The sequence below is a fragment of the Platichthys flesus genome, chromosome 14, assembly GCF_949316205.1.
Source record: "Platichthys flesus chromosome 14, fPlaFle2.1, whole genome shotgun sequence".
NCBI classification, from domain to species: Eukaryota; Metazoa; Chordata; class Actinopteri; order Pleuronectiformes; family Pleuronectidae; genus Platichthys; species Platichthys flesus.
Genome location: NC_084958.1, coordinates 13,236,432 through 13,249,466, shown reverse-complemented (window position 1 = coordinate 13,249,466; position 13,035 = coordinate 13,236,432). Strand labels below are relative to the sequence as shown.

The 13,035-nt window shown below is 43.6% G+C and overlaps 1 protein-coding gene across 2 annotated transcripts in view; it reads left to right on the top strand.

Annotated features, from left to right (window-relative positions):
- The window catches only part of LOC133968769 (ephrin type-B receptor 1-B), a 152,982-nt gene that overhangs the window by 100,771 nt on the left and 39,176 nt on the right, over positions 1 to 13,035 (top strand). For both annotated transcript variants that reach the window (XM_062404955.1, XM_062404954.1), the window contains exon 6: positions 9,130 to 9,254. In XM_062404955.1, coding sequence (XP_062260939.1) covers positions 9,130 to 9,254 — 125 coding nt within the window. The remainder of the gene's footprint in view (positions 1 to 9,129; positions 9,255 to 13,035) is intronic.

The following is a 13,035-nucleotide window of genomic DNA, read 5'->3' as shown; positions in this document are numbered from 1 at the left end:
ATTCATGTCAGGCCTGAATTTTGTAATACTAGAGAATTGATGTCTCTTTGTGAAAATCTGATGGTTTCATTTGAGGAGAAAACACTCTCTTTGCTTCTCGTGAATTTGTTACAATCCTAAGCAACTACAGAGGTGATTTTGTTTGGTAGTCGTGTGGCCAATGAACATACTTGCGGTGAAGAGTGTCTGGATATGGCAGCTCTGATTCCTTGTGTAATCCATCCTGGACACTTAACCTACATCCACCAGTGCCTCAGATGAAGAGGGTGTTCTTCATCCTTTACACATTTTACAACTCCTTTCCACTCTGAGTGGTGTTGCGGGTGTGCTTTGGTGAACAATGCATGAAAAGAAAAAAAAGCCCATTAATCTCAAGACCGGTGCTATCTCTATCAACTAATGCCTGATGCTCAACAGTTCTATGATCTTCCTGGCACAGCCTCCTTGACCTAGATTATGTGCCAGCAATCCCTGCGACCACAGAGTGCCAAGTAGATGTACAAACAATCCTCCTCCACTTAGCTGCTGTGTTTGGAGCGCTGTTCCCACAGAAATGCAAACACCGCTATCCTTGGCCATCCCATGCAATTCCAACCGAGTGGGCTGCATTCAAGACCCAGGATAAGAGCCAGTGCAGTCGACTGGAATGCAAACAACCAGATGAATTAAAGAGATCTGCGTTCTGTGGGGTTCGAAAATCAAAAGAGATGTCAGGCAAACATGTCTGTGGAGGGTATCCAAGGCACTATTCATTATGTCTTTTCAGTTTACAGCCCACAGAGCCTTTCCATTTGTTTTCAGGGGGGTAGCCGCTTTCCCTGCTTCTTCCATCTCAGTTTGGCCTGTATGTATCCCAGTTAGGGTGTCCAACAGTTTCATCATCTGAGACGGTTCTTCGGGCTCCGTCCGAGTGCCATTTTTTATTTCATATGATGTCTGTTCTCATAAATGTTGGATCCTGTCCCTGAACCAATGTGAGGTAATAGCTGCAGGCGACAACATAAAGAGTGGGCTTGATTGCTACTGAGCCCCTTTGTCAATTATAACGTCTTTATGTGGTGTTTTGAGAGACAGTAAGTGTGGGCATGATTTTCTACATATGCATTTGTGCATGATATGTTCCTGCAGTGTACAGGTTCTTCTATTTCCACATTTACCACAATCAGAGTCATCCGTGTTAAATGTGATTCAGGAAACAATTCCAACCGTGGCTCCTCGACGGAAATCCACGGTGCCGAACTTATCCCTCTTTATGATGTTTGAGAACCATGACCATGTAGTAATGGGTGGCTTGGCCCTGTGAGCCCCTGCTAATAGGGCGGGCTGTAGTTAGACCTATGCCTTTGACAGTGGCACAACATATAAGTATAGGCTGCTGCCCTCATCACTGACATTGAACCCCTATTAGGAGGTTCCATGGTTTAATAGTGTGTCGGCAGCTTAAAGTACAAACCGGAAGAGCCCCGCAGAGAAAGAGCAAGTCGGCTTTTAAATGTGAAACTGAACCCTGGTTTGGTTTGTTCTAGTAACTGCTAGCAGTAACACAATAAAGTTAACCAATTCATTAGTTTTGCACATTCCAACAGAAAAGCCACTTTTTTAATTTTGTGCTATATTCAAAAAAGTTAGCAAAAACAATCGCTGAATTGACAGCACACTAACGGCAGACAAACGCCCCGCCAGAAAAGGTGGACGCAGCCCACATAGGTGATGACAGTGAATACTTATCTCATACAAACTCTTTAGTGTGCTCCCTAAATTGCAAAGTGAAACCAAAACTATCCAGCTCAAATGTAAACAATGTAACAAAGACATAGACTTTGGTTTGGACCATGGTCGAGAATTTCAGCTGTGAAAACCCCCTGAGAGTAACTGAGAGCCCCCCCACCCTTCTAGCCGTGGGCTCAGATAAGGCTGACCAGATGAAGCACAGATTTAACAGCTCCACATAAGTTTGCTTGACACAGTTATTTAATGTCTTCTGTAGCTCGGGAGACGAAATTACCCTTGTGATATAATCAGGGTCATTTTTAGCAGTGAGTCCCACATTTAACAAACAGACACCCAGTGTTACAAATTATGGGCATGGTCTTTGAAATATGTTTACATTTCATTGACAGGCAGGGTCAAAGAAACACGCACTATTGAGTGGCAGGAAATGCAGGATCCAGCATTTTTTTTGGAGCTTGACCCACACAAGGCCCTGAAAGTCTGCAGTTTGGGGCACTCTATTTAAAATCTGTCTCTTGAGCGCCCCAACTTTTTGAAAGTACAACAGTAAACAACTGGAGTGCTCCTTCAATATGTGGAGCAGCACGCTTGATGAGCTAACCCTTCAACATAACATGTGAAATATGGCGACTAGAAGTAGAATAATGAAAACAGAGACTCAGGTCTTTGCCAGACATGTAAAATGACGCCCCAACTCATCTGTATTCCACCGTAGATTAACGATGCCAAGGCAAAGACGCTTTTCATTCTTTCATCACGTTCTTTCATATTCTCTTTTTCTGACTCCGTCTCTCTTTTTCCCTCTCTCTCCCTCCTCTCTTTATGTCTCAGCCAGACACTAGGAGGTTTTGACTTTGATTAATGGTGAGCCAAGCTCTGCATTAAAAGCCAGGGGCAGCAAGTGGGGCCAGATAAAAGTGGAGCACAGGAGCAAGGGATGGTAGAGATGGCGGGAGGAGAGAGGAGTGCAGGACACAGTCACCAATCACTGTCAGCATCGCCGTCCCAGGGTGACAGTGGGGATGCAGTTGGAGGGGACAAGCAGTGCTTCATTGGGCTGAACCTCACCCTCATACAGGCACGGCACATTGTCTGTGACAGGCTCTTCACACATAGGCTCCGAGGACAGGGACACCCATAATGTACATGTGCGCATGCTCTTCATGTCTCTCTGCTGCTTCTCTTACTTTCACAACCATGGTCACCGTCTGTCCAGTGGGACGTGCACGTTTTTTTAACTTTTTCAGGGCGTGAGAATTTGGGATGTGGTTAGTTTTTTTGTACACTTGTTTAGAATTCCGAATGAGTGAGCCTGGTAATGAGACTAAAGCTGCTTTCAGACATGCTCTAAACTCTGGATAATCTCCTGAAATGTTCTGGAGGGCTTGAAAGTGAGAACGCGGATATCCAAGTCGGGTGCTGTGCAGAAAAGAGTTTTTCCTGCCAGCCCCCTAATGAAAACTCTGAATAATCTCAGGAGATTATAAAGAGAATTCACGTACCAAGCAGGTGTGTTGTATCATCTGAGTGGAAAATCTCCTGCTGAATTGTTCTTATGTAAAAGGCAAACCCCAGAGAAAATCTGGACCCCTTTGTTCGGACTCTCTGGAGTTAATGTCCTAAAATAGCTTTTTCTGCGTGCATGTCCAACCCTTTGTTGTTTTCAGTTGTGTATCCAAAAACATCACATACATTTTTAAATAAAAGGTTTTGGATTAAAAAGAGGATAAGAAAGAAATTCTCATTACCATAATCCTCTCCAACAATAAATGGTGATTTACGTGTTGCTGCAGCACAGGAAGACAAAGTCTCAAACTTAATCCCACCTGCAAAGCTCTGATGGCCTCAGATGTTTCTGGGGTTAAGGGCCAACTTTTTGGCACAACACCAGACCTATTTAAAATTGCTAAAAATATCCCAGTGGGTTATGATTCAGAGGTCTCAACTCATGGTATACACTTGTGCACTTGAAAACATTAGTTACTTAGCACTTGAAAAAAGTCTCCACGGTAAAAAATAACTGGGCTGAGAGCAGGATTGGGCTGCTGCGGCTGTGGAAGTACCTCCCCTCCTCAGCCCCTTTTTTTTTCCACTGCAGGAATTTCTGTGTGGAGTGCCTCTCCCCTGGGTCTGTCAGGAACAGTGTGTGCCTGTGGCCGGTAATTGATAATGCAGCCCAGGCAGCCCTAGCCCTGGTCAGTGGAGCGTGAACCAGCTTGAGAGGCAGAAAGCCTGAAGTGTACCGAGGTGAAGCTCAGCCCTCACACTCTCTGTCTGGTGTCTGAGAAGAGAGGGGGGTGGGGGGTGGAGGGGAGGGCAGGACAGGACGCGAGAGCCAAGGGATGGAGGCCGAACAACACCCATACACACTGAAAGGATAGAAAGAGCCCCTTCATTGGTTTACATTTTAATTTGGGGCAATTATCTGACACTCAAATTGAAAACACTTGCCCTCGTCAAAACCGCAGAACGTCCCGCAAAACATGATTTCTACGCAACTCAAGTAATGTCAAGGTCAGGGGCGGTTCTCCTCACAGAACTCCAGGGGCTTATTCAAGAGGAAGTTTGGAAGAGAAGGAAAAAAAAATGAAATAACCGATAAGGAGTCTTTTTTATAAAAGGTGTCATTTAGTTGAGAGAGGGGGCCATTTGCTGCTGCCTGAATAGAGGAGTTATTCAGAAGATGGTGAGTGGAGACCAGGTGGAGCGATGACTCGGGCTCAGAAGCGAACAGGCCCACAGCCAGGAGGCCATTAGTTAAAATGCAGAGCCAAGGCTTTTGCGGGGTTGTACTTATGCCGGCAGACGTGGGGGTGGAGAATCTCTTCCAGTGCCGAGGCTTTGAACTTCATACGAGGCTCCATGGAATCCGGTTTTAATCAAACATGCTTGTGTGTTCACAAATTGGTTTGATTTGAGGAAACGTTCATCTTTCAACTTAAGATTTCATCCTGGAACCTTGGAAGGGTTTGTGATTATACAGTTGGTTAATTCCGAGACGCAATTAAAAGCGGTTCATTCATACATAGAAGCCAAGCCATTTTCTGTTTTCATTTTTAGATAAAACTTTTTTTTATCTTGATCATAGCCTGAAATGTTTATGCTAAGGATCAACTCACTCAATAAACAGCTTACATGTCTAAACGATCAGATTCAAAGTTCCATCACAGCTTTTTACTCAAAATCTGCTGAAATCCGATTCCGATTCAGCTGTGGCTAAATCCTGACTGGTGCATGAAAGACTGAACCTCAGCCACTTCAAACTGTCAAGTACAGAGGCAAATCCCTCGGAAAAGAAATCTCTGAAGTGCAATAACTAAAACTGCTCCAACTCTGGCAGAAAACCCCATCATTCATACCGGGAATCTGATTAGCTTAGCATGACCACTGAAAGGATTACAATGGCTATGGCACCTCAATCTTGATTGTCAGGGACTGCAGCGATTCCCAGTTAAGTGTGCGGTGATTTGAACTGTGTCGATTTTCTGCCGTTGAGTGGGAGCTGACAGGTTTCAGACGAGGTCGGAACTCCCAGTCCTCCCTGGCCCAGCCAGCGCCGTCTGTGACATTTAGGAGCTTGTCAGCGTTCCCTAGTGAATATCAGCAGCACGGAAATTTACATTTTTCTAACTAAGAAAGGGGAAAGTCTGGAGTGTTGAAATAATTTGATTCAGCAATGACAAGATAGCTGTGGATTTGCTGAATGTCAACAGTGAGAGAATCTGCTGAGGTATGATAGATGTTGACACCTGCTCTCACCATAAAAGGAATAAAGGAAAATAAATGTTTCCAATTATAACCTGACAATTCATCAGCAGAGGGTTTTAAGAGGGAAATCCAGGGTTTAATTCAGTGATGCTCACACATATTTTTCTTGGGGTCATTACTAAGAAGATGTTCATAGATAAAAAAATAATAAAAAGACAATAAGTCCTTTCACCATGACAGAGGTAGAAAGAGTTGAGCGGGTCTCAACTTAAAGATAACCGTAAGTGGAAATTGACAATCGCTTGATGTTGTCATGAGGATATTATTTCTTAGGGAATTGAACAATTTTAAAATAGACCGTCACATCCTCCAGATGTTTTTTTAAAAAGCTGTAATCCAGAGTGTTCTGTCTTTTGCCGTAGTCTGCACCTTTGGAAATATGCATCCTCAATATCAGGCCAGACTGCAGTGCATGATGAAAACAGCAGGGCAGGATCATTGAGGTTGATCAGGTCTCTGCAGCGCAACTGTGTAACAACCTTATACCTCAAACTCAGAGGATGTAGCAGGTCAAATCATTTGTCCCTACAGCATTCAGACTGCTAAGTGAGAGATAGATGTGCACTTATATTACTATGTCTGGGTATTTAGATTGTGAGCTTATTGTAGACTATACTCTACTTCTCTATATCGTACTTGAGGCTGTGTGAGGTACATTTCATATAATATTAGACGTGCTGTGTTGAGATGAACATTTAGATTGTACATTGTACGTGCTGCTGTATGTGGTATATCCTGATCGCACTTTCAGATTGTATATCCTACTGGAAGCACTCTCTTTTGGCACATTCTAAATTGCTGTTAGGTCTATTGCTTCGGATATGTGTGTGTGTGTGGTTGGGTGTATGTACGGTGTGCCTATGTGTTTTAGATGAGTCGTGTATGACCACATGCATTTCCCCTTGTGGGATGATAAAGTTTACCTTGACCTTGAGCTGCTGCACTAGAGGCAGGTTTTTATTGAACCTAAGTTAGATTACATGATGAAATATGGGTGTGTTGATACCAACACCTTCATTTAATCCTTCCGTCTAACTGACATTTAAAGGTGTCAAATCAAACCCAGACACACACACACACTGAATCACTCACACACACACGCACAGGTACACATACAGCGTTTTTTGTTGGATGATGTCTACCTTCTGTCCAATAGCACAATCTCTTAGTGGCATGTGGAGAAGGAAGAGGAGCAGGGCTGATGGAGGGATGACAGTGCAAAGGACAGAAATGATGGAACGAACAGGGGACTGCGGAGTATCTGGGTTAATTGACAGCCCATGTGTGTGCAGTCAGGTGCACTGGGGCTGAAAGATGGAACAGACTGTGCAGCTGGGCCAAAACAATCACAACACTATATCAATTTGATTCCAAAGGGTTATGTGGCATGTCGTTCAAGGGAACTCTCGCATGTTTTGTCGTGTCCTTTGAGAAGTTTACACTCCCTGTAGTGTGTGGTAAAAGACATTGGGTGGTTGTGTTATTGCCAATCCACAAACTTAGATCGCCTGTGCTTGGGAAGTTTCTGTTTAATTGGTAGCTAGCAAACTTCCTCCTGCCGGCAGTTTGGTAATTCCCTGGCTCAGTATGACATCATTGACACTGACATCAGCAGTGGAGTGTACCAAGTGGGATGTCACGATAAATTAGGTGAAGCTATTTGTATAAAGAACTCCCCGCGTTGGCTGCCTGCTGTAAGACCACATCGTTTAATACGTTTGGGCGTTTTTGTCATGTTACTTGTAGATAAGGCAAATCACGTATCTTCTATGAAGCTGTATTATTTTAACAAATATTCCTAAAGCTAATCTTTATCTACATGGCTGCTGAACGAAAGCAATGTTATACAACCCACTCTGTGCTTTTCTGAGTAATTTCCTTTGCACTGTTCGTTGGTATTAAATGATGCTTTGTTAGACACTGCAACAACAGAACATAAGTGAGTAACGCTAGAAATAACTAACAACTTGTTTTCTACCCTATTTTATCCCAATTTGACAAAAACAATGACAGTCATTGTTAAGCGTTGTTTACAAAACAAATTAGTATGAACCAAGCTCTACTTCTGAGCCAGTGGCGGTTCTAGGATTTTTCTAAATCAGGGGCGATAAAGGGGCTCAAATTTATTAAGAGGGGCCAATTATATGTCCAGCATCCATGTACATCTCCTGATTCAGTAAGCTTTACATTTAAGCCATCCCTTGTTTACTTTCTTTATATATATATATATATTGAAAATATGCCCTTATTCAACATTATGTCCTTCAAAAAAGCATAAAGAATATAATGTGCTTAACAAATTATCATGAAGGGCTACTGGAAGGACAGGCAATCAGATTTCGGTGCCCCCCCCTGACCTCTCCTAGATCCGCCCCTGTGTTGAGCAAGTAGAAGGACCCCTCTCTTCTAGCAACTAATCATATTTGTAGATTTGGTGCAACAGTGTGTGAAAACAGGTGGTCCACAAAAACAAACTTTTCTATTATTTGAAAATAAAAAAGAGTTTTGAAACCGTTTCAACTGAAGACAATGCCCCCCTCGGATGCCACACTTACTTCCATATTCTGCCTAGGTAGCCAGAATTAGTCAGTGCCACACCACACTACAGCCAACACGACTGGTTGCCGGACTTGTGCCAGGCTCAAGTCCACACCCTGAAATCTTAGCCAAATCTGGCAGCCAAATCTTGGCCGGTGCTGACTTGTATTTGGTCCTGCGGGGCCAGAATATGGCAGACTGTGACTCTAATCAGCCTTGACTCAGCTGGCTACCTGGGTTCTCATGAAAGTGGCAGTTATACTGTGTAGAGTTAGATAGTGTGCAGCGAGCGGACAGATAGTAGTGTATGATTTGAGGGCCTGCATGGGATGATATAAACGTGTATAACTTTTTATGTACATATTGTAATTTATGTCATTATTTTTACACTATCTATAAATTAGCTTTCATTCGAACATTAGGCAGATAATGATGAGATTCCTCCTTGGCTGGCTTCATATACCAGTGTGAATCTTAAGTTAAGAACCATTGTAGCTACTATGGGACTTCTAGTGAAGGGTTGAAATAAGGTGGCTGACAAACTGAGCTGTACATCTCATCCCCACTCTCACCTACTGACTTAGGGAGTGTGGGCAGTGACAGGAAACTTATCAGAGCAGTGGCCTCAGCTCACTCTACTGCAAAATCAGCTTTAGCAAAGGAGACTCGCACAAATGACACAAAACCTCTACCTGCAGGTCTTTATTGTTTGGTAGTGAAGTAAAGACAGAGAACTGTGCCTGTTGGCTGGTTTGTGTGTCTTGTTTTGAGTTCCATAAAAACCTGGAAGAAGGATGGAACATGAGCCAAGGAAAAACACAATCATTGGTTCCTAATCCATATCAAGATTAGGGCCAGTTCCAAAATAATTTTTTTCATCATCAATATCGTCTTTCAACATTTTAATAGATTTCTCACCTAATGAATTATGGATCTTGATGAAACTATAGTTATGTTTAGGGGACAGATATTTATGAGTGTGAGCAATTTTTTGAAGATCCAAATTTAAATGTAGGGGTATAAACTCTACTGGATGCAGTTCAAGTTTTGCAGATGAACTTATTTAGTTTTGCTCTTTCTGTGCCCCCACAGCTCCCTCTATAGTTCCGATCATGCACCAGATCAGCTCCACCATGAATAGCTTCACGCTGTCCTGGCCCCAACCTGAGCAGCCCAATGGCATCATTCTGGACTATGAACTGCGCTTCTACGAGAAGGTAAGCTCAGTGTGTGTGTGTACATGTATATTTGTTTGCGAGACTTTGCATGTGTATCTCAGGTAAGTCACCTACTCACATGTACTTGCATAGTAAACTTTATCTAAAGCTCCCTAAATCTCAGCTCTCCCAGATACCTGAGTCCCCTGGGCTGATAATATGTTCATTCACTGTGGTCACTCCGTCTCTCCCACTGTTCTTTGGTTTCTGCTGCTGATGAAGTGAATGGGTTGACCTCTGCTCCGGGCCCACTCTGCACAGTGCAGCAACCTGTCCTGCTGTGAAAATGCATTGCGTCTGGGGGGAGTCACATCGACCCGTCTGCTCGCGCACAATAAGTCTGCTTTATTAAGTGCCCATCCCTACACCACAGTGCCTATGCTGCTCCAGTATTGACCTGTAGGCTTTCCCAAGGCCTCGGACAAAATGATACCGAGAGATCGGAGACTCCAGCTTTTTGTTGGGGCCCTTGTTTGTCCTCCTAAAGCTGATCGATAGGTATAGCAAGGTTGGTCATGCGCATTTTCTTTCCCCTCGGTCTGTATCATCTTAAGCTTAAGACTTTTGTGAGGCTTGGTGCACCTTGGCCCAGGCTAGGCGTTCCAACTAAAAGATAAAAATCAATAGAGTTTTATAAATGTTTTTCTTCTTCTGTTGTTTATTTCCCACAAACTCATTCTGGCTAAGGTTACCGGATCGATATTCACAGCCCCGCCGGAGAATAGAGGCTGTCACATTTAGCATTTTCTAATAGAGAGGACAACAAACATGTTTTTTAAATGATGTTTGCGGTCGGAAAGTTATCCAGTTGCTCACTGTTTCCCCTCTGGCGTTGCACAGGTCATGAAATTGAATCCGATTGCCGTGGCCCTGAGAAACCTTATCTGCCAGACAGCTTAGTGTCGTGTAAATAACACTTATGCAGCCTCCCATTAGCTCATGAATATCAATGACACCTAATCCTACTGATGTTTATGTAGCGTGTCCTCACACCAATAGATGAGCACAGCGTAATCACAAATTAGTGAATTAACAAGGACAAGATTGTTAATTGCACGGGGGATAATTCAGGAGACGGGGAGGTTTGAGTGCACCTCCGTCTACCTTAGTGCTGATGCACCTTCCTGTCCCCCCTGTACGTGTTTCTGTCGAGGAGTAAGAAACAGAAGGGGAGTCAGAGTGATTGCTTTGTGACACACTGGGCTCGGGAGATGAGGTTTCCACATTGGTGGTCTTTTTTTTCACACTCCATTTTGGATCTGACGAGGCTCTAAACAGACTTTTCCTCAGCCAGCCGCTGCTGCCCAAAGCTCTATTTAGTCCCCACTCTCAGAAGACAAGAACATTTCCCCACAATTTGGCAGATATAATGAAGTGAAAGGTTTGAGTGAAATCTCCATACCTGTTAAAAACGTATCTATGCATCGTGACAAGACCACATAAGTTCTCAGCGTGCACAGTCTGTCCAGGGAAACGTGCATAATGTATGTTGCTGCATATGGAGAAGGAGGCAATTTAACTGCCTACCATCTAGGTCAGTCCTACCAGCTCTGCCTTAGTCCTTGAAAGGTCCAGAAAATCGGAAAGCTCCACGCAGCCGTTAAGTGATGATGTGGCCTTTTTATCATCAAAGAGGCTCATGGAGGAGGTACTGGCACCATGTCTGTCACACACTCCCGTGCACTCTCCCAGCTTAACTCAGTGCCGTGGGTTACATATACAGTATAATGCAATCATAGCATTCTGTCTTTACTCTCCTTCTTTTATGTGCATCTCACTGATGCCTGAATTAATCTGAGCGTAGTCACAGCGTTCTGGTTCTGGAGTTGATTGTCTCAGCCAGTCCTTAGCACAGCAGAGAGCTGTCTTTCTATACACTCCATCTCACAGGATGCCTCCTATTCCCATTTAGAACAGCCGCTTCTCCAGCAGCGCAGCATTGTCACTCTTTGAATTAAGTCAAACCTCGGGGTGATCATACAAAAGACCAAAACACAACCTGTCTTCTTCTTTCACTGTCTTGTCATAACGCTATGTTTTGGCCGCAAGTGTCATTCTAGGAGACAAGCTTGCAGTTTTTAAATAAGTCATTTCAATAATGTTTTGCTGTTTTGATTGATGTTTTGCATATTTACTTTTTGGCACGGTTGCCAGTATTTGATGGTTCACAGTGGAATGAAACAGGCAGTGAGCACAGGATGACTTTGGACAAAGGGTCCCTAGATGGCATCAAAGATTGGACACAGTGCTTACATGGTATATGACCTTAACAGCTGCGCCACCAGAATGCATTATGGGAGCAGCAGGCGTAGTGAAATTATGCTGCATAACTGTATCACATAAGTTAAAATAGAAAACTATAAACCTGCTCTCTAAACTGGTCATTTGATCCAATTAGATCCTATTGAATAATATGAAAAATATAAAGGTTAAAGGTGAAAATCCACCAAGTTTATTATAATGATCTGTTGTTAGTGTTTATACTGTGGTTAAATTAATGTCAAATACAAACCTGCGGCCTACGCAATTATTACAGAAGGTTATAGTTGAACCAAAGAGAAAATAATTTATCCCTCAAATTAAATTAGAATTAGGCTGAGGTAAATACTATTGGTGAGAGAATTTTTTTTTCTCCATGCTATGTTTAAGTAGACATTATAATCAAGACCGTTGTGACGATTTTTTTTTTATACGAAAATGAAAACCCAATCTTCCGTCATGCTCGGTTGACACGATGGAAAAGGACGTGCATTTTGAAAAATCCTACCTGAAAGCTGCAGCTGAGAGCTGAAGGCTGTTTCCTCAACAAGCTTCTCTTCCCTCTTCAACCCGCCCTCACATTACAGAGTAAGTGCTCCCAGGACCCTGTAAATTGGGAAGCAAGATGAAATGAGTTTAAGGCTTGCAGAGAAAAAGTCGGACACCACGCTCTCATTCCCTCCATTTTGCTCAGACCCTTTTTCCTCAGGTTTCCCTGAAAATTTGGGGAGGGTGGAAATAACTCAGCATAGCGGAGGTCAGGCCCTCCATTAAGGCTCGAGCGGAGCAGCCACTGGCTCTGGTTACTGATGGTTCTGTGGGTGTTTGTGTCAGAGAGCGCATGTGCGAGTTTGAGTGTTTGTGTGGAAGTGTCAGCCGCAGTTCAGGTGAATCCACTCTGGATGACAGCAGCACCGTTGTGATGTGAGGAATTCACGAGCAGAGCCACGTTTACAGCGCACGGACAGAATCGCCAACGGAATGACCAGAGCACCATCTGCGTCCCTGGCACCATGAAGTCACCCGTGTATTTTACATACAATTAGCGATTCCTCAGAAGAGACGCCAGGAGAAAGTATTTATTATTCTTTTCTTCTCCGGCTGCCAGCGCTCGGAGCCAAACACAACACTTCTCTAGACACACATGGACCTTGAGCCGACTTTTAATGATTTTTTTGTGGAGCCTGTGAAAAACAGGACTTGTTTAGCTCGCCCTCGTTCCCTCGGCGAGATAATTCACGTTTCCACCTTGTTCCCTTTCCACTCTGTTCTTCCTCTCTCTGAGCTGGACACATTCAAAGGCCCCGTTCTGGTTTTAACGTCCGTCTCGGGTGATCCGATAGTACGTCTGTTCACACCTGCCATCAGAATGCGTCTCCAGTGGCCACTTGTGATCGGATCCCACTTCCCCACTCTGTATGCAAATAAACACATACGTCGTTTCTGTTGGCAGAGACCAAAATGTTGTTTTTAGCCAGTCCAACTCGATGGGCCTGTTTTAAATGTATTTGTGTAGTTAGAG